Below are 20,545 nucleotides of genomic sequence, written 5' to 3'. Positions count from 1 at the left end.
GCTACTGTCAGTTCCAGTACTGCAAGCTAATTTGTCCCTAATTCAGACTGCACTTTACTCCTGAAGGCTGTCCTGGGACCGTTGTGACAAAGATCTGCTTCACAGGCAGTATTTCCCACAGCAAGCACAGGGACAGCGGAGGAGGAGCAAACTGCCCACGGCCCACTTCTCCCCCCTGCCCGACGGGGTTAAGGTCCTCTCCCTGCAGCTAAGGGGGAAGGGCTGGCCGCACTCCATGCGCTCCTACTTCTCATACACAATGCAAGAAGGATTTACAGGAAAACAAGCACATGTTGACTCCCCACCAACAATCAGGATATAAAGGGAGAGCATTAACTCATTAAAAATTGACTGGAACAGACTTAGAGATGTCAAAAGCAAACTTATGGCTACCTAAGGGGAATAATGAAGAGGGAGAGATAAATCAGGAGTTTGGGATGAACATACACACATTACTATATATATATATATAAAGCAGATAACCAACGAGGATCTACTATATAGTAAGGGAACTCTACTCAATATTCCATGATAACCTATATAAGAAAAGAAACTGAAAAAGAATGAATATAGGTATATGTATAACTGAATCACTTTGCTTACAACTGTAACACAATATTGTAATTCTACTACACTCCAATTTAAAATTTTAAAAAATCCATACAATTAAAAAATTAAATTTTTTAAAAAGAAAAATTGACTAGAAATGGAAATTGAGTTTTCATTAGGAAACTTTCATTAGGAGTTTGGATTAGCTAGGGAAAGTGCTTTTAAAGATAAAAAGTCAAAAAAGTCAAAAGTTGAGGGACATTGACAAAGCTCTTAGGGCCAGGAGATCTGCTATTTTAGGTCTGGTCCTACCTGGAGGCAGGGTGGCAGACCACAGCATGCTTTTGCCTGCTTACACTCTAGTAGGACCCTAACATTCAAACCTAGTAGCAAACTAACACATCCAGATAGAGTTTTCAGAAAACCAAATATCTTACTTGCAGAATTTGAACAAAATCTTTTCAAACACAAGCACTGGCCCAGTGCTTCCCAGGATGGTGAGAGCCTGGCCGGCAAACAAGGAATAGGCGATCCCAGTCATGGAGGCTCCAAACAAGGATTCAATCGCACTCTACAGAGGGAAAAAAATCACACTGAGCCCACAGCCCATCTGAAGTGAGTGACACAGGCTTACATACATTCCTAACTTAGCTCTCCAATGCACCTGGCAAGCCACTTGTTTGTATTTTGTCTCAGCAAGAGCGATGTGTACATAGTCTAATCCTCTTGTAAATGGATACTGCTTCAATAATTTAGGTCCCCAAATCTATCTACATACGACTCCTTAACAAGTCTACTATGCACAACTCAATTAATTATTTATAAATATACATAGAAAACACAATGATACCATTCACATTATGGGTTGTCATACAGAGTCACCTTAAATCTTATTTTCAGATGACATCAATATATAATTTTCTATCCTTGGAGCAACACGCAATACAACAGGGCAATCAGCTATCTAAATTGATATGCAGGCAGAAGAGGGTCTGTTCTAAAGGGAGAGCGGTGTTGCTCGTTGGCATGAAGTCAGAAGACTATGTAATTCAGCAGGAAGAAACCAATCTCTTCAGTCCACGCCCAGGGAATTTTCCTCCCAGAAGACTTGGCTGCCTTCATATTTTCACTCTCATTTGGGACCATTAGAAGTGGCAAAGTTCTTACTATGCGCCCCTCGGTGGCTTCTCCAAGCAATCCCCCAAACGTGATGACGGGTGACATGCAGGCACAGTACAGGAACAGAAAGGAGGCCAAACACTGTAAGCTGAGGGCATCCCGGTAGTCGCTCCAGTACCAGGGGGCCTTCCGCTTGATGTCCAGAACCAAGCCCCCAAAAAGCCTGCAGAAACACAGCAGACAGGTGTCTAATGCAGTCCTTCTCCCACTAAAGCAAGTCAACAGAGCACATTCCAAAGCACTTCAAATGCGCTCTGTATGGAGGTTAATATTTGGCTTCAATTTGACCCCAAGCACAAGAGATATCTCTGGGGGCAGCATGGATTCTGGCCATGTTCCAACATGGATTCTATTTGCAATCAAAGGCATGAATTTGGATGATTATTCCAAGCATAAAAATAATTAATTTGCTATGCATAACACCCATTCAATAAAAAGTTTCCAAAATTTAACGTGAAATGAAGTATTAGCTTCAAACTTCAAATTCTGAGCTGTTAGGAAGCAATGAACAAAACTATCATGGTATTAAAACTGTTAGTTTTATTATATGTTTTCTAGATAAAAAGCCCCTATCACATGTATATTCTTACTCTGAACTACCCACCTTACTTGAGAAATCAGCATAATCATTCATGCAGTTGCCAAGTAGTAACAGATACTTCATGCCAAGCACTGTGCCAGGTGCTGGAGACGCAACAGTAGCAAGGCAAACACAGCCCTTTCTCTCTAGGGTGAACAGTCTGGCACAGAGGACAGACAGTGTTGTGAGGGTGCCATGGCCGCAAAGAACAGGAAGGGCGTTTCAGCTGGGACTCGAGAATGGACCAGGAGCACCAGATGAGGCAGAGGGGCTGGCGTGGATGACGCCTAGAGGTGAGAGCGCTTGGCACGTTCAAGGTGCTGAAAGAGTTATGACTGGATAAGGCAATGTGAGGGGTAATATCAATAGACAAGGCTAGAGATGTTGGAAAAGCTAAGTCACAAAAGGGCCTTATAAAAAGGAATCAGAAAGTTATCCCAACAGTGTGTCAAGCAGTGAAGGACTTTAAACAGGGAAGCAGCATAAGTAAGCAGGCATTCTGAAAGGATCACTCCGGTGAGAGTGTCATGAATGGAACATGGGGCAAGGCTGGAGGCCATGGGTTGGAAAGAGAATCGGGTGCCAATTAGGAGGCAGAATCAAGAGGACTTGGTGGCAGGACTTCAAGATCCCTCTCCACTTCCCAGGTATGAGAAAGATCAAGAGGGAGATGTCCTACACCAAGAAGGAGGAGTATGTCCAGACAGGGGCAATTTTTAAAGAGTGGAGTCATTGAAGAGAGTCATTCAGCATTCTACAGGGCAAATTACCTACTTTCTTCTACACATGAATGGCATAGGGAAAAAAAAAAAGAGGAGGAGGCCTGTTATAGAATGAGAACATAATAATGCATTGCAAACCTCCACTGGATCCTGTGTCAAACAAACTTTAAAAGGATGTTGCCAAGAATATCACAGAAAGGTGAATATGGACTAAGCATGAGACAATGTAAAGAATTATTGTTAATTTTATTAGATTTTGTTCCTGTTTTTTAAAATGTCCTTATCAAACAGAGATACCTGCTCAAGTAGTTACAGGTGAAATGACATGTAACTGGTGATTTGGCTTAGAATAATCTAGAAAACATAAAAATAAAACAAGTAGTGAAGAAATAGATAAAACAAGATTGGCAAAATGTTGGTAACTATTGATGGGCACATGGGGGTTCATTACAGTGTCCTCTCTTCTTGTTTATGTTTGAAATGTTCTATACTAAAAACTAAAAGACACCAATCTACTCTCTCATGAAAGGAGGCTTAGCTAGCTCTTTCTTTCTCTGTGCTCAGGAGCCTAGAGGTGTCCTGTGAGGCCTGGGATCTGTATGCCAGAGGAGAAGGCTGAGCCAGCTCTCCTTCTCCATTCAAAAGCTCCCTCTCTCGTGGGATGAACTGAGAGAGTAGTTTTGACATATACCTACTACCGTGTGTAAAACAGACAGCTAGTGGGAAGCTACTGTATAGCACAGGGAGCTTAGTTTGGTGCTCTGTGATGACCTAGAAGGGTAGAATGGTAGTGGGGCGGGGGGGGGGGTGGTGAGGGAGGCTCAAAAGGGAGGGAATACATGTAGCTGATTCATAGGTGCTGTACAACAGAAACTAACGCAACATTGTAAAGCAATTACACTCCAATTTAAAGCAAAATAAAAGCTCCCTCTCTCATCTAGCCAGGTCAAATGGGTACGCAGATGGACACAGGGAACACACTCTTTTATCTGACCCGCTTGCTCTTCTGGTTTGCAGGGCCCAGTTGGGATTTACTCTTCCTCAACCTACAGCGGTAACATCACATTCTGGGCCTGCGCTTAGAGGAGAGAGGCAAGGTCAGCCTTGTGACCTGCTTCGGCTTTAGCCTGTCTGGCCGGCCTCGCTGAGGTAAGGAGCTATCTACAGGGTCTAACCGAGAGCATGGGAGTTCCACCTCAGGGTCTGGGACCCAGGTTACAGTTTGTAATAAAATGTCACTTGGTCTTGCTTTCCCCTCTGAGGAGATAGCCCCTCAAGGACCTTATGAGCAGCCGCAGTTAATCCGGGGTAACATTCAAGATTTTCCAGGTCCTTAGCCACATAGCATTACCTCCTAAACCCAAAGACCTTCCTCTGAAGGGTATTATTCTGGGAGAATAACCTTCTGCAGCGGTGAGCCTCACCCTACGATGCTGCCATGATTGGTTCTCCTGGATGCGCGAGGCTCATTATTCAGGAGGAGTGTCTATGAGTAACAGGCAAAAGATTTATGTGAAATGGATTTATAAGAAGCCATAGAAAGGAAGGACATCTGTCTGCCTAGCAGTGATTGAAAGGGGAGAGAAAAGATCTGAGGCTCCTATTGATGGTATAACATAAATTAAAGTGATTTCAAATCCTGTTTTTGGAATCTGCCTCATTCCCCACTCATACAGACCCTAATCGAGTTATCTGGCACAGACAATAATCACACATGGATGCTTTCCTTCACATATTTGAGACTTCCTTTCCCTTTCAATACTATCCTTGATGTTCAAGTTTGGGGCAGCAGGAGGCACACAGGGACACAAATTTAAGCTTGAAGCCAGAAAGGACTTACCTGTGGGGAGCGCCACTAGGCTCTAGAGCACTAATTAGGAAGCCCTCTGGGGAGGGTTTTAGGGACAGGCCAGCAAGGTTTTAGGGACAGGCCAGCCATCCAATTTTCTGCTGTGCCTGGGAAGAAACCTATTTCAAGTGGGGCTTGGATCATCAAGATAGTAACCCCCAATTCTTTTCTTCATCAACCCTTCCCCAATGGCTTCTCCAACGAGGTATACCGATGTACTTGGGAAAACCCCTCAGCAGAGCATCCTCGGTGCTGTGAAGCTTCTGGCCTAGGAACTCAAGTCAGACTTTGCTCTTCGCTCTGCATGGGAATGCCTCGGCGTCATGACCTATCGTCAACATCAGGGAGGCCCAAGACACTGTCTTGGCCCTGGCTTGGGAGGTCAGATCACACACAACTCAGACTGTTCTCAACTCTGCCTCCTCTCCCACCTTCTCAGAGCCTATACTACCATATCTTAAGTACCTCTCCATCCAACTAGGATGGCATCCCCAGGTTGTGCACCACCTCAAAGAAACACAGCTCAAGGTACAAAGAATACAGAGTTCAGCTTGATATAGTTTTAGTCTGTGAAGTCCAGGAAGGTCCAGAAAACTCCAGGATGTCCATCTGTAGAGGAAGGTTCATATTCACCCCTACATACTTTGAGACTGGGAAAGGAGCCAGAGTTGGCATGAACTGTGAACTGTGATCCCCGATACGAGCTGAAAAAGCTACAAGAAGAAAGTTACGTGTCTTGAGGTCTTTTCCTAAGGGCTCTGAGGGAAACTTCTGGAACTCAGAAAGAGGCACACCAAATAGAGTGAGGCTCTGAGTTTCAATGACCCTTCCTTTCAGCTTTGTCAATTCCAGCAGTTCCTCACTCAGCATTATGGAAGAATGTCCTCAAGCCCCATTTGAACTTGTGAGTAAAGGTACTGGGGGCTGGTAATTAAGTGTGTGATGGTCCTGGCTATATGGGTTTTTCTTTGGGGATGTCAGGCACCATTTCCCAGACTCTGTATCAGGTCTAGATATAGATCCAATCTAATGGGCTCCCAAACCCCCATGTGGAATTGATTGTAAGTGACCCTCCTCTAAAAAAGCATGGTACTCTAGTTTATTCTCTTTTTGAAACCAAAAGAAAGCTGAGCTCTCACCTCTGCAAAGATCATGTGTTTCAAGGAAAGTTGTTGGTCTCATTTCTACTACTTTCAAACTCTCAGTCCTGAGTTGTGAATACCCTTTGTATTCAAAAGGATAAATCATAGCTTTGAAATTCTATCAAATCCATACCCAAGACTCTTCCCCTTAAAAAAGCACCACCTCATATATAGCTTTTATTATGTTGAGGTATGTTCCTTCTATTCCTGCTTTCTGGAGAGTTTTTATCATAAATGGATGTTGAATTTTGTCAAAGGCTTTCTCTGCATCTATTGAGATAATCATATGGTTTTTATTTTTCAATTTGTTAATGTGGTGTATTACATTGATTGATTTGCGGATATTGAAGAATCCTTGCATCCCTGGGATAAAGCCCACTTGATCATGGTGTATGATCTTTTTAATGTGTTGTTGGATTCTGATTGCTAGAATTTTGTTAAGGATTTTTGCATCTATGTTCATCAGTGATATTGGCCTGTAGTTTTCTTTTTTTGTGGGATCTTTGTCAGGTTTTGGTATTAGGGTGATGGTGGCCTCATAGAATGAGTTTGGAAGTTTACCTTCCTCTGCAATTTTCTGGAAGAGTTTGAGCAGGATAGGTGTTAGCTCTTCTCTAAATTTTTGGTAGAATTCAGCTGTGAAGCCGTCTGGACCGGGGCTTTTGTTTGCTGGAAGATTTTTGATTACAGTTTCAATTTCCATGCTTGTGATGGGTCTGTTAAGATTTTCTATTTCTTCCTGGTCCAGTTTTGGAAAGTTGTACTTTTCTAAGAATTTGTCCATTTCTTCCACGTTGTCCATTTTATTGGCATATAATTGTTGATAGTAGTCTCTTATGATCCTTTGTATTTCTGTGTTGTCTGTTGTGATCTCTCCATTTTCGTTTCTAATTTTGTTGATTTGATTTTTCTCCCTTTGTTTCTTGATGAGTCTGGCTAATGGTTTGTCAATTTTATTTATCCTTTCAAAGAACCAGCTTTTGGTTTTGTTGATTTTTGCTATGGTCTCTTTTGTTTCTTTTGCATTTATTTCTGCTCTAATTTTTAAGATTTCTTTCCTTCTACTAACCCTGGTGAGGTACCATTTCACACCAGTCAGAATGGCTGCGATCCAAAAGTCTACAAATAATAAATGCTGGAGAGGGTGTGGAGAAAAGGGAACCCTCCTACACTGTTGGTGGGAATGCAAACTAGTACAGCCACTATGGAGAACAGTGTGGAGATTCCTTAAAAAACTGGAAATAGAACTGCCTTATGATCCAGCAACCCCACTGCTAGGCATACACACTGAGGAAACCAGAAGGGAAAGAGACACGTGTACCCCAATGTTCATCGCAGCACTATTTATAATAGCCAAGACATGGAAGCAACCTAGATGTCCATCAGCAGATGAATGGATAAGAAAGCTGTGGTACATATACACAATGGAGTATTACTCAGCCATTAAAAAGAATATATTTGAATCAGTTCTAATGAGGTGGATGAAACTGGAGCCTATTATACAGAGTGAAGTAAGCCAGAAGGAAAAACATAAATACAGTATACTAACGCATATATATGGAATTTAGAAAGATGGTAACAATAACCCGGTGTACGAGACAGCAAAAGAGACACTGATGTATAGAACAGTCTTATGGACTCTGTGGGAGAGGGAGAGGTGGGAAGATTTGGGAGAATGGCAATGAAACATGTAAAATATCATGTAGGAAACGAGTTGCCAGTCCAGGTTCGATGCATGATGCTGGATGCTTGGGGCTGGTGCACTGGGATGGCCCAGAGGGATGGTATGGGGAGGGAGGAGGGAGGAGGGTTCGGGATGGGGAACACATGTATACCTGTGGCGGATTCATTTTGATATTTGGCAAAACTAATACAATTATGTAAAGTTTAAAAATAAAATAAAATTGGAAGAATAAAAAAAAAAAAAAAAAAAAAATTAAAAAAAAAAAATTACAAAGTGAAAGAAGCCAGACACAGGAAAAAAAAAAAAAAAAAGCACCACCTCCTTTAAGATAGTCTCAATCCTGGAAACTATTCTAAAGACAAATGTATCCTTTGAAATGCTTCTCAATACCAGGACTCCTCCGCCACAACTCAGACCTCCTCCAACTTTAAAGAAAATATGAACTTTACTCCTGGAACTTGATCCCTCTTTTCAGCGATCCCTTCCATCAAAGGGCTCCTCCTTTTCTCCAGTAATCCCTCCCAGAGCCCAGTTATCCTTCCGCCCTCAAATACATTCCTCCAGCCAGGATGAATTCTCCCTATCAATACTGCTAGTTAAATGCTATTCTGTTGGCTTCTTGTCTCCTCTCCTTTCTGTCCCTGAATTTCCAAGAGTGGAAAAATCAACACTCTCAGCAATTCAAAAAAAGAAACAAATGTTGGGCTTCCATTGGATAGAGTACTGAAGATAAATAAATAAGGAAAGCAAATTCAAGGAAGGAAGGGAAAAATAGGTGAAGGCCCTAGAGAAGGCCCAGTAGACCCTCTTAGACACAAGCACAACTCACAATGCCAGAACCATAGTCCCAGCCTTCTCCCACAATGTGGGGGACACCTCTGGATGCCACTCCAACCCCAAATCTCATTCTCTTTTATTACCTTCCTACCTGGAATATAAAATTTCCCAGCCTGGGGACCCTCTTTCCTCATCTACCACAGAGAACCTCCTCATTGGACATCTGTCCTTAAAATCTGGGCCCAGAAGAGTAAGTTGCCTATTCTCAGACACACCTAAAATAGTACTTATTTCCCTACCCCAAGGGGTTTCTCAACTTAAAATAACCATTTAATATTTATCCATGTCTTAACTTAAAATAACCATTTAATATTTACGCATGCCATGTCCACTCGTGCTAAAGAACAGTCATCATTCTAATAGTCATTCGTCAGATAATAATTAGGTATCCACTCTATGCAGGGCACTGAACTGGGTGTTAGGAATATAATGGGGTCCCCGCCCTTAGGGAGCAAACCCTTCTGGCAGGAAAGACATCAAATCAAGAAATAATAATAAAAGATGACCAGGGCTATAACAGGGGACTGGGCTGAGGGTAGTAGCTGGGCAGGGGACAGGGCTCCAAGCTGTGATATCACACAGCAGGAATAACCTAACCTCCTCTAAAGAGTGTCTTGGAAGACTCTCCAAAGGGATGCCTAAGCTGAATCAAAGGACAAGAAGCAGTTAGCCTGGAAATGAAGAGGTGGAGGAATGTTCAAATCAGGGGGAACACTGTGTGGGAAGGATAGGAGGTGAGACAGAACATGGTAGGTGGTTTGAGAACTTGAATGAATGATATAGTATTCAATAGAATTGTAATACTTATTGTCAGTGGTCCAATTTCCAGCCAATAAAGATACTATAGAGAAGAAGGCTGAAAGCAAAGATGACTCATTTCTTTATACAGCTTCTGTCCAGTAAGCAGTATTAGCTGTGAAATATTCCAGAACTTACCGCCCAGTGCGCTGAAGCTCTGGCCCGCTGTGGCCCCCATGTGGCTCCGGTTCTATGTGGCAAACGTTCCCATTTGGAACTCCAGGCATTTTCCTTTTCTCCTTTTAACAGAGGACCACACATTAGCAAAGTCAACCACCTATTCTGTCTTTCCTGCTATGGTGGAGGTAGGCGGGGTGGGAGGGTGGGAGATGGCGGGGGTCAGGGTAGCATGAGAGAATCCAAAAGCAGCCCCCCAAATACCCAAGTGTTTCTTATAGCTTTCGGATGCATTTACTGATTTGGGACAGTTTATTGACTTTTCTGAAAAACACAAAAGACAACAAATAATTTCTCTTCCTCTCCACTGGTACCTGACTCCTCTGTCTTGTCCAGAAACAGAAACGTGAAGGCTTTGGCATCAGATATGACCTGAGTTCAAGTCGCAAATCTGTCTTGAAGATAGTACTTTTATTCCTCATTTGTTAAATAAAAATAACAACACCTACTTGGAGATGTTGCTGAGAGATTTAATTAGCATATGTAAAACACCTGGCCCAGGGACCAGTGTACTGTAGAAGTTTTCTTCCATCTTTAACCTCTCAAAAAAAAAGTATGGGGAACTCCATTTGCACTCTCTATGCACTGCTGCTGCAGCTGCTAAGCCGCTTCAGTCGTGTCCGACTCTGTGCGACCCCATAGATGGCAGCCCACCAGGCTCCCCCATCCCTGGGATTCTCCAGGCAAGAACACTGGAGTGGGTTGCCATTTCCTTCTCCAATGCAGGAAAGTGAAAAGTGAAAGTGAAGTCACTCAGTCGTGTCCGACTCTTAACGACCCCATGGACTGCAGCCTACCAGGCTCCTCCGTCCATGGGATTTTCCAGGCAAGGGTACTGGAGTGGGGTGCCATTGCCTTCTCCGCTCTATGCACTGAGCTCTTCTCATTTAGTGGCTTCATTCTTAATAGACTCCCAAGAAATGCCCCCTCCTCTCCTCTCTGCCATTTCACACCAATCCTCCAAAAGTTGGCTTAAAATTCATCCCAGGGTAATCCTGGCCAATCGATGTTACTGCATATTCATATTTTATTACTCTTCTGACATTCTAGGCACCCTGCAATAAAACCACATCTCAGTTTATTTAGCATACACCAACATGGTCTTTGCTGTGTCCATGGTGGGCCCTCAGTAAGTGACACTAAGCCACCACTGGCTCATGTGCATACATTACCTGGGAAGGGACATTTTTGGGTGGCTCAATTCGAATGGAGGGGTCCCACTCCCCTGGAGGAAGCACCGTCACCTGGTCTAGGAACTCATCAATCCCTGCCAGGAGGTCATCTCGTTCTTTTGCCTTATAAGCCACATCATGAAAAATCTAAGAGAAGAAAAAATCCTCAGGAAAGCTGAAAGTCACTTGACTTAAACAATAACCAATGGATATGGTAAAAGATGGATAAAACCTCTTGGTTTTTATCTTTGTCTTGGGGCTCTGAAATGTAGATAAGTTTAGCACTTGAAGTACAGGGATAAAAGAGTTTTAAAAATGAATCTAAAGATGAGTCAAAAAAAACTAAATATATGTCTATTAGTGTAGAAAGAGATAAGACATGACTCTAAAGTTTTGTAATTCTGTTATCTCCTCAAAAAATGGAACAAAAGCCAAGATGCATGAGGAATTTTCCTGATCATGATGGGTAGAAAAAACGGATGGAATTACTAATAAAGGTCCTCCATGAAATATGTCTTCCAACCAAAGACAGCTGATAAAACACAGCCCCATCTCCCTTTGCCTCTAAGACATATGTCTTTTCAAGGCCCTACTCTGCAACTAACCTGAGCAGCACAGTCCTCACCAGGGATGCAGCAGGGGCAGCCGAAATGTCTAGTAACCCTAGCACATTCACATGACAATGCCCAAGAGCATCCCCCTGACGAGCTGGTCTCATTTACAGCTCATTTACGTGAAATGGGAGTGAGGTTTCTTTATGTAAATAGCTTGGGTATACTTCATTAACTATTTTCTCTAGAAAGTTAAGTCAGCCTTAATATCTTTCCCACTTGGTATCCTACTTGGCAATAGTTTTCCCAGAAAAAGATTTCTCTGCATCCTTGATTATTCCAAAAGGGAGAGATGACAGAGGAAGAAAAATCCAAGAGGCCTTGATCCTCAAAAACATGACCTGCATTGCTTCTCAGCAATAATTATTATACCCCCAACAACTAGCACAATGCCTGGCACAGAGTAAACACTCAATAAATATTTATGAGATGAACACATGAAAAGCAGAAGTGGTGTGCATACCTCATCTGTCATGATGGTGGCCATGGATCTGCCAATCTCATGATACTGCTGACCTTTCCCTACTGGACCCAATAGGATAAACAAAAACCTGGCAACACACAAAAAAGATGAAATTATGTAAGGAAAAGGAAATTATGTAAGGAAATATAAGGAAATTTCTTCTCTAAACAACATAACATTTCTCTTTTCTATCAAACAGAATTTATCATAGTAACTTCAAAAAAAGGAAGCAAACTAATGATGGAGCAATCTGAGTAGCCTTGACCTAATAGCTCTCCTATAGTCATTGGAAGCTATCTGTACGACTCCATTCAATAAAGTGGTTAGAATTCTCAGGGTTTCCATAGACGTAATTCCTTGCTCTAGAAAGGATATTTTTTCAAAACATGGCAAATTCAAGATTATCTGTATCTCATTCATGGCTCTAATAAGAAAATGATGGGGAGAGGAGAAGGATAAGGCAATTGAAATGATCAAGCCCGGCAGAAGAGTCTAAATTGTGTCCTGGACATCTGAATATTCCATAATTAACGGGACTCTGAATCACCTATCACCACCTCTGGAGTGCATGAATAGGCTTTGGAACAAATACAGACATATTTGCAAACCATACAAATCCTGCCAGAACTATGGAAAGAGACATCAATACTTTGCTTAGAGATGTCTCCCTGGGATAAAGTTCTGCAGAACAGGGAGATCAAGACAGTCTCCCTATCCCAGGTCAGTGGTCCTTGCTATGTCTTCGGAATGCTCTTTGAGTCTCAATTTCCCACGTCACAGAAACTGCACAGTCACAGCCTTAAAAGTCTTACAATTCTTCTGCACAGAGGTTAATCAAATATACCCCAGTTTTCTGAGATCATTGTTGAATTTTAAACAGCAATCCCCAAATTAATTAATCCTATATTTTGGCATTAGCTGGTTTCTTCCACTGCTGCTGCTGCTGCTAAATCGCTTCAGTCATGTCCGACTCTGTGCGACCCCATAGACAGCAGCCCATCAGGCTCCCCCGTCCCTGGGATTCTCCAGGCAAGAATACTGGAGTGGGTTGCCATTTCCTTTTCTAATGCATGAAAGTGAAAAGTGAAAGTGAAGTTATTCAGTCGTGTCCGACTCTTAACGACCCCATGGACTGCAGCCTACCAGGCTCCTCCGTCCATGGGATTTTCCAGGCAAGAGTACTGGAGTGGGGTGCCATTGCTGTCTCTGGGTTTCTTCCTAGAGCTCATATAAACCTGTGCATCAGGCAGAAGGCACTGTGCTTTGTGGTCCTCATCTTTACCTTGTTGGGATGGGCACTTCTGTCAGGCCTGAGAGAAGGACAGCTGGAGACAGCCTCACAAAGGCGACAATGGGGCGGTCCAGAGAGTCCACCTCTCCAACCAGGACATTCGAGGCCTCTGCCCCAGTGGGAATCTTCTTCATAAAATGAAGGTCCACCTGAAAATTTAAAAGCACCCCGACAGTGTGGGAGCCATCACCTCACATATCCATCACCCTCCTCACAACATTACATTCATGCATCATTTTATGATTTAACATATTTTTCTCATACTACTTCACTTAATCCTTAAAATAACTCTGTATGGTGGATAAGATTGGCCAATCAGACTCATTTTTTATTTAAAAAAATGAAGTCACCAAGACCCAGAGAGATGAAGTTGACTTGCCCATGACAACAGAGTTTCTAAGAGAGAGAATTTAAATCTAGGGTGCTGATTTGAATTCCATTACGCCATGCAACCTCAAAGAAAATTTTTTTGAAACTCCAGGTCAAATTGTTTCCATTTTAAAATACCTGAATGCTTTGTCTGAGGTTTCGGGGAGCCTCATGAGCTGAGAAGTGACATAATACTATCTGTGTTTTGGAAAGACAGTGTCAGGGAGAGACCAGAGCAAGGAAAGGCCGGCAGCCGGGAGATCAAGGATTGAGCCAAGAGCTGCAGGGGGACCCGGATCCTGTGGGAGAGGCCTCAGACACCAAAGTCACAGTCACCAAGAAGAGTTTAACCACAAAGTAGTTGTGAGATAGTAGCAAAAATATTGTTTTCACAAAACGCTTGGAGGTAAATAAATAAGAATAATTGAAAAATAAAACCTTGGAGGTAAGAAGATGCTCCTAGAGAGCAGGTATCAGAAAATCATTCTGAAACAGCAGGAGGTGTGCATCAGGGCAGTTTATCAGTGGCTAGTGAGTTTCAGCAGGTCGAATAGGGTCGGGGGGTGGGGGGGAACTGATGAGTCAGCCCTCTCTGGGATGGAGAAGGAGGAAGACATGAGCAGATGGGCCTCCTTTTCTGCAGAAGGGGCTCTGGTCCTGGAGAAAGGATATTGAAATGCCAAAGCTTACCCAGCTTCCAGCAACAGGACTCTGGGCTCCACAAGAGATATGCTTAGGCCTGTGAGCCAACTTCCACATCTCTGCTCACCTTGCTTAAATCCACTGGACTGTGTTCACAATTCACTCCATTCTTTACTTCAAGACTTGTGGTTGGAATGGACTGAGGAGACACAGTTTGACCTATTTGGAGAAAAATCAAACAGAATTCTTGAGTCTTGCCCTTTCCCTCTTTGACGTACCCCATCCATTGTCGGCTGGTCATGGCTCTCTCCTGCAAAGCCCACAGAGAGAAGAGGTTCAGGTGACTAGGAAGCGAAGACCCACACATACCTGTCTCCTTACCTACCAGCTAGCAGTAAAGGGGGCACAGAGATCTTACTACCCTGGAGCCCTCTTCCTGAACCATTTGTAATGTTCTTTTCTTCCTTTATTAAAGGCAGTAATCCTCAACCAGGAGTGCACACCATAAATTCCTATGGAGAACTTTTCAAATACATGGATCCCCAGACATATCTCCTATACATTGTGTTTCGGTAAATGTGGGGACAAGGAGACCCCCAGCCTGGCCACAGAAACGGAAAGCATTCAGCAGCTGAAATTCACCAGATGTTTACAACCCACCACACACCTGGCTCAGGGCTTTACACGGATTAACTTATTGAAACCTCACAACAGACTGATGGAGTGGATCTTATCATTATCCTTACTCTACAAAGTGGGCTTAAAGAGGTTTAGGAAGTTGTCCAAAATCTTTGCAAGAGGTGAAGCCAGAATCTCAAGCCTGGAAATCTGACTCAGGAGTCTACACTACTGCATTTTGCCTCCCTAATCTAAGACATTTGTTTACTTCTAAAAAGCTCCAGTTGACCTTCTCTGCAGCCAAATTTTCCCCAGTGTGGATATCTCCCTGTCTCGCTGATCCTGCTGACTCCACCAACTGTCTTGCTGTATCTCACTGTGTACACTCTTCGTTGAGCCCAGGGCAGGCAAGGTGCGAGCAGGAAAACTGGAAGAAAACTCAAGGAGTCATAGGAACTGCAAACACATTTATTCTCTCCTGAATGGCACAGCAGCCATAGCAGTGGACATGCTATATTCTCTCCTCTCGTGGCTGACCCAGCAGACACAGCCTTAACGCAGCCTCACCACCATAATGCAGCCATACATAGCCCCCCAGCAGCACAGCCAACTCTCTCTCTCTCTCTGGCATGCCAAGTGAAGCTTATATACGCTTACAGAACAAAAGTAGGCTGCAGGCAAGTGAGTATCTCAGAATGTGCAACTACATTGCTATAAGTGATCTCAGCTGATATAGAATCATTATTATAAAACGTGGGGCAAGAGTAAGAGGGCATGGGGTGAGAGAGCCTGACCAGGCCATCTTGGCTAATTTGACCTTTCCCTACACTCCCCAAGTCACATCAGTTCTGAGGCCATTCTGGGGCACAAACCTTTCCCCTGAGGTCCACTGAAATGTATCTGAGGCATGCATCCTTAGTGCCACAAGAGATGATGGTCGCCAGTCCCAGCCACCCATCTTGCCGATTCTCAAAAAGGACTGTGTCTAAGTGAGCATGAAAGCATATTAGAGAAATGCTGTTCCTACCCTCTAGTAACTCAGCATCTCCAACTAGTGCCTAAATGTCTTATTAATCTAAAGAGAAAGCAGTTACTCCTAATAATCTTACCATGTTTATCCATTGAATGTGGATCAGACTGCTTCTTGCCAGCCTCAGCAAAGGAGCGAACAATGGGGATGAGGTTATTTCTCTTCTTTTCATTCTGATGATGATGCTTTTTGAGAAGGGCTTCCCGGACTTTAACCCTCATGCTGTCATTCAGGTCACTGAACAGCTCCTGCTGGTCCAGGATCAGGTCTGGAAGGCAGGTGCTAACATGAACACTCAAACTGATGGTCAGTGATTCCAAAGAAGGCAAGGTCAGGTGAGGTGAGGGACACGGAGTAGGAGGAAGCAGTTCTACCAGGGTCACTGAGGTTACAGTCTCTGTATCAGTGCCTGAAAGAGCTAACTGCTGATAGCAGCTGTGACACATTACATGTTATTCATGTAACAAATCATTACTTTTATAAATGGAAACTATTGAGCACTTAACATGTGCCAGGAACTACATTCTGAACTTATTACATAATGATCTAATCTGATCCTTATAAAACCTCTGAAAAGTAGGTGGTATTATAATAATTTTTACAGATCAGGAAACTGAGGCCCCAAAATTACAAAATCCCCATGACCTCACATCTAGTGAGTTGCAGAGATTGGATTCAAATCCCAGACTGTCTGACTCAAATGTCCACATGATTGCCATTCTGTTCTATCATTTGCCAAAGTTCCTCTAGGTTCTCTTCCTCTGAGATTTTAACATTGCTGTGATTGTCAAGAGAAACTATAACTGTAGAAGGCCACATGACTGAAGGTAGAATCCATAAAAATAATTAATTTGTTCTTAATTAAGCCCTCCAGACAATTAATACCAAGCATCAATCTTGACCTGCCAAGTCCAGCAGAACTGAGGGGGAGAAAATCCCCACACCTGCTGCTGAAAGGCAGCTGGCATAGAAGTCAACAGCATGTATTCTAGAGCTAAACGTCCACATCTCTCCCACCCTCTTCTACCACTTTCTGTGTGATAACCTCTCTGTACCTCAGTTTCCTCATCTGTAACATGAAGCGAATATGATCCTTAGAAGATAGTTGTGAAAAATTAATAAGATATATAAAGTGCTGATTCACTACAAGTGAGACCATTTACCCACCCTTATCACTAACATGAATACCTCAGGTTCCTAATGTGAAGAACCATAGCTGTTTTACTTAAACCCTACATATCCACCCCCCTGCCACCGCCTCTCTCAAACTCCAACCTATTCTCAACTCCAGCTCCATCCATGACTATCCAAGTGTTAGAAGCAATAAATAAAAGAAAATCTATTTCAAATACTCAAGCCAAAGATCCAAGCTTCTCTCTCTTTAACTTTTAGATTGATTGGTTCTCCTTGTCCCACAATATAAACATGCTTCAGGATACTTCATCTTGGGAAAGAAAAAACAGAAGAAGAACATCCATCCCAGGTCTCCCTTTATCTGTTGCCTTCCCTTTCTCGCACATGCACTTGCTCTCTATTTCTTCTCAAAAGAAAAATTTCTCACCTGCTGCAATGTGGCTGCCTCAATGAAACCGCTTTTGATAAAATCATCAACAACCTTCCAGTTGCTAAATCTGGTGGATGCTTCCAGTTCTTACTTCATCGGACCTCTCTGCAGCATCCGACACTGATGAACTGAACTCCTCTCTTCTTTTGTTGTGGGTTGAATGGCGCCCCTTCAAAAGATGCTGTGTACTATATACTAACTCCCCAGAACCCATGAGCATGATCTCATTTGTAAAGAGAGTCTTCACAGATGTAACTAAGGTGCTAACACAAGATCCCATCGGTAAGACCTCTCCTCAGGTCCCTATGTGATCCCAGACAGGCAGAATTACTTGGATACTTGTAATGAAGAAAAGCTGGAAGGAACTTAAAAATCTGTCCAACCAAACAGAGCCAAGCCGAGGAAAAGCCTTACATGCACCCAGGTGTTTCTCAAACTCCATTCCCCAAACACAATGACTTATACTCTCCTGTACTAGGAAACTCCATCAGGTATCTCCCCTTTACATCATGCTGAAGAAGTGGGGAGTCCTTTGGCTCAATTTCACACATGTTTTCCTAGTTGCCATATTGAAAAATCTTTCTTTCACTTTTCTCTGCAGAGCTCCCAGTCACACTTATTACCAAACCAGAGCTTGGTTGTTGCACTTATTTTAATTGCCCTATGGCTATTGTCCTCACTGGGGCTTCCCTGATAAAGGAAAGCCCTTTACTTTACTTTACTTCCCTGAGTAAAAGCTTCATCTTTACTCAGACGGTAAAGAATCTGCCTGCGATGCAGGAGACGTGGGTTCAGTCCCTGGGTTGGGAAGACCCCCCGGAGAAGGAAATGGCAACCCACTCCAGTATTCTTGCCTGGAGAATTCCATGTACACAGGAGCCTGGTGGGCTACAGTCCATGGGGTTGCAAAGAGTTGGACACAACTGAGAGAATAACACACACACACATTTTCCCCACTAGAAGGTGAGCTCCTTGAGGGTAGAAACTGTATCGTATCCTGTGCCTAGTACATAATCAAGCATAGATAGAAAATAATATTTGCTAAACAAACAGGCAAATGGAAAACCACACTCCATGTCATTTGCATCCCAGAACAAGCCTGTGGAATAGGCAGGGAAGAAATCCATCCCAGAGCTGAAGGTGCTGAGGTCAGGAAGGTAAGTGACTTGCCCAAGCACAAACAGCCACGTTCTTCTTTCTTTCCTCCACACCACACCACAAATGATCCTCTGCTTTCTCTCCCCTAATCTTACCTGAGATTTCTTCTATGCTATTTGCACGCATATCCAGAAGGACCGTCCCATTAATAAGACAGCTTCTTAACTCAAAGAGACTGTGCAGTGAAAGGGTTGCCACATAAGGCTTGCTCCATCGTTCTCCCCCATCCTCGACATCTTCTTCAAACTTCAGCCACCTGAAAGCATGACAAAGAGATGCCAAAAACAGAAAATGAAGAATTTTTAGGAGAGGATTTTTAATGTAGGTCACAAAGAAAGGTACCTGAATAATCACACTGAACCCTGTAATCGAATCTATATGTTCAGCATGCATTGGCAAGTGAAATAAGTAGGTTACAAACCACTGCAAAATTGAGTATAGCTTGATTCCATTTTTATGAAAGGAAAATCTTAAAATACAACACATACATATATAAGACACCAAATGTTATATTCATTATCCCTGGGGTATTAATTTTTATTTTCTTTTTGCTTATCCTTATTTTCTCATTTTGTACAGTGAGCATGCATTACTTGTACAACTAAAAAAATAGATCTAATCTATATCATTTGGATACACTGACAAATCACATTAATAAAATGATCATATTTTTCTTTGTTAAAAAGTCTGTGTGACCTTCAGAAGTTTGCAAAGACAGGATGTTAAGGCTAATTGCCTTCTTGTTTGGTATGAGGTTAATTGGTTTGTTTAATCCTCTCTATTCATTGAACACATCAGATATCCAGGAAGAACTGTTTCAATGAGACATTGAGCCATGGTTTGCTGGTTATCCCTCATCTTCTTCCCTGAGGCTCAGGCATGCTGGCTTTGTATCACCCAGAAGGCTCACTTGTCAGTTACTAGAGGAACCCTAGACATGGGCTTGGTTCATCTGAGAGTTATTCTTGGGTATGAGCCTTAGACAAGCATATTCACTCTCTAATCAAGGGAAGCCTACCATCAGGCAGGATATTACCCCGAGGTCTCTATGAAGTTGGATTGTCCCATAGGATGTCTCAAAAATTACGCAATCTCCAGTGAATTAAACCTCAAATGATTGGGATTTCCCTGATGGTCCAGAGGCTAAGACTTCATGCTCCTAATGCAGGCAGCCTGGGTTTGATCCCTGTTTGGGGAACTAGTTCCTATGTGCTGCAACTAAAAGCTCCCATGGTGCAACTAAGACCTGGCACAGCCAAATAAAGTAAAGAATTAAAAAAAAATGATGCTATGGCTCACCCATAGGAAAAGGCTATGTCTGTTGGGCTAGGTTTAGGCCAAGGTGGCCCCCTCAGGCATCTTCCAAGTCAGACATACAATATAAAGAGCCCAGGAACAAGTGAGAGAGGACCCCCTGTTCCATGTTTCTGTCACCAATCCCCAGCTCAAGGTCAACTGGAACAGGTGTTACCACAGACACGACAAAGAGGCCAACATCAAGACTTCCCATGCAAGACCCTAGAACGTCAGTGCCCATGTTCAGTCATCACGTCTCCCATGAAGAAATAAAAGGCAGGCAGACCTGTCACTCATGGAAACGTACACATTTGCCTACCCCAGCAAACCTTGACCCAGGCTACTCAGGGCCTCACCTGGCTGTCTCCTTCCACTCAGCATCTTCTCCCTCTTTCAGACAGATCTCATCCAGCTCTGTGAAGAGGTCATGAGGCACATGTTCTTCATCCTCCTCAGTGCCAAGAATGAACTGAACACGCTGAGATGGTGTGTCTGGAAAAGCAGCCACAGAGAAAGGTCTGCTCCCAACCTCCACTTGGGACAGAAATAGCATCCTGCCACACTCAGTGCACCTGGGGGGCTTCCAGCTTGTGAAACACATAAAGACAATCCTGCATTCAGATCAAAAAGATTTCTTTATTCCCAGAATTAAAAAAAAAAAAAAAACCTATTCTTTGGAGTTTTCCTGACAGCTAGTTCGTAAAGAATCCTCCTGCAATACAGGAGACCTTCGTTCAATTCCTGGGTCAGGAAGTTTCCCCGGAAAAGGGATAGGCTACCCACCAGTATTCTTGGGCTTCCCTGGTGGCTCAGC

At 43.1% G+C, this 20,545-nt stretch overlaps 1 protein-coding gene and 1 long non-coding RNA gene across 2 annotated transcripts in view; one reads left to right on the top strand and one right to left on the bottom strand.

The window, feature by feature from the left end:
- SLC4A8 (solute carrier family 4 member 8) overlaps nucleotides 1-20,545 on the bottom strand; it is an 81,822-nt gene that overhangs the window by 33,692 nt on the left and 27,585 nt on the right. Inside the window, exons 4-13 of the mRNA XM_070370813.1 lie at nucleotides 20,088-20,223; nucleotides 18,531-18,691; nucleotides 15,793-15,981; nucleotides 14,193-14,284; nucleotides 13,046-13,203; nucleotides 11,764-11,851; nucleotides 10,690-10,836; nucleotides 9,479-9,579; nucleotides 1,717-1,891; nucleotides 987-1,120 (exon numbers count right to left, since the gene is read on the bottom strand). Coding sequence (XP_070226914.1) covers nucleotides 987-1,120; nucleotides 1,717-1,891; nucleotides 9,479-9,579; nucleotides 10,690-10,836; nucleotides 11,764-11,851; nucleotides 13,046-13,203; nucleotides 14,193-14,284; nucleotides 15,793-15,981; nucleotides 18,531-18,691; nucleotides 20,088-20,223 — 1,381 coding nt within the window. The remainder of the gene's footprint in view (nucleotides 1-986; nucleotides 1,121-1,716; nucleotides 1,892-9,478; nucleotides 9,580-10,689; nucleotides 10,837-11,763; nucleotides 11,852-13,045; nucleotides 13,204-14,192; nucleotides 14,285-15,792; nucleotides 15,982-18,530; nucleotides 18,692-20,087; nucleotides 20,224-20,545) is intronic.
- LOC138987931 (uncharacterized) lies at nucleotides 2,483-20,232 on the top strand. Its single transcript, XR_011464234.1, has 3 exons — nucleotides 2,483-2,601; nucleotides 4,048-4,179; nucleotides 20,129-20,232. It is a non-coding gene; the product is annotated as an uncharacterized lncRNA (long non-coding RNA).

Source organism: Bos mutus, chromosome 5 (assembly GCF_027580195.1).
Source record: "Bos mutus isolate GX-2022 chromosome 5, NWIPB_WYAK_1.1, whole genome shotgun sequence".
NCBI lineage: Eukaryota > Metazoa > Chordata > Mammalia > Artiodactyla > Bovidae > Bos > Bos mutus.
Note: the sequence above shows the minus strand (reverse complement) of the source record. Positions and strands in the feature narration are given on the sequence as shown.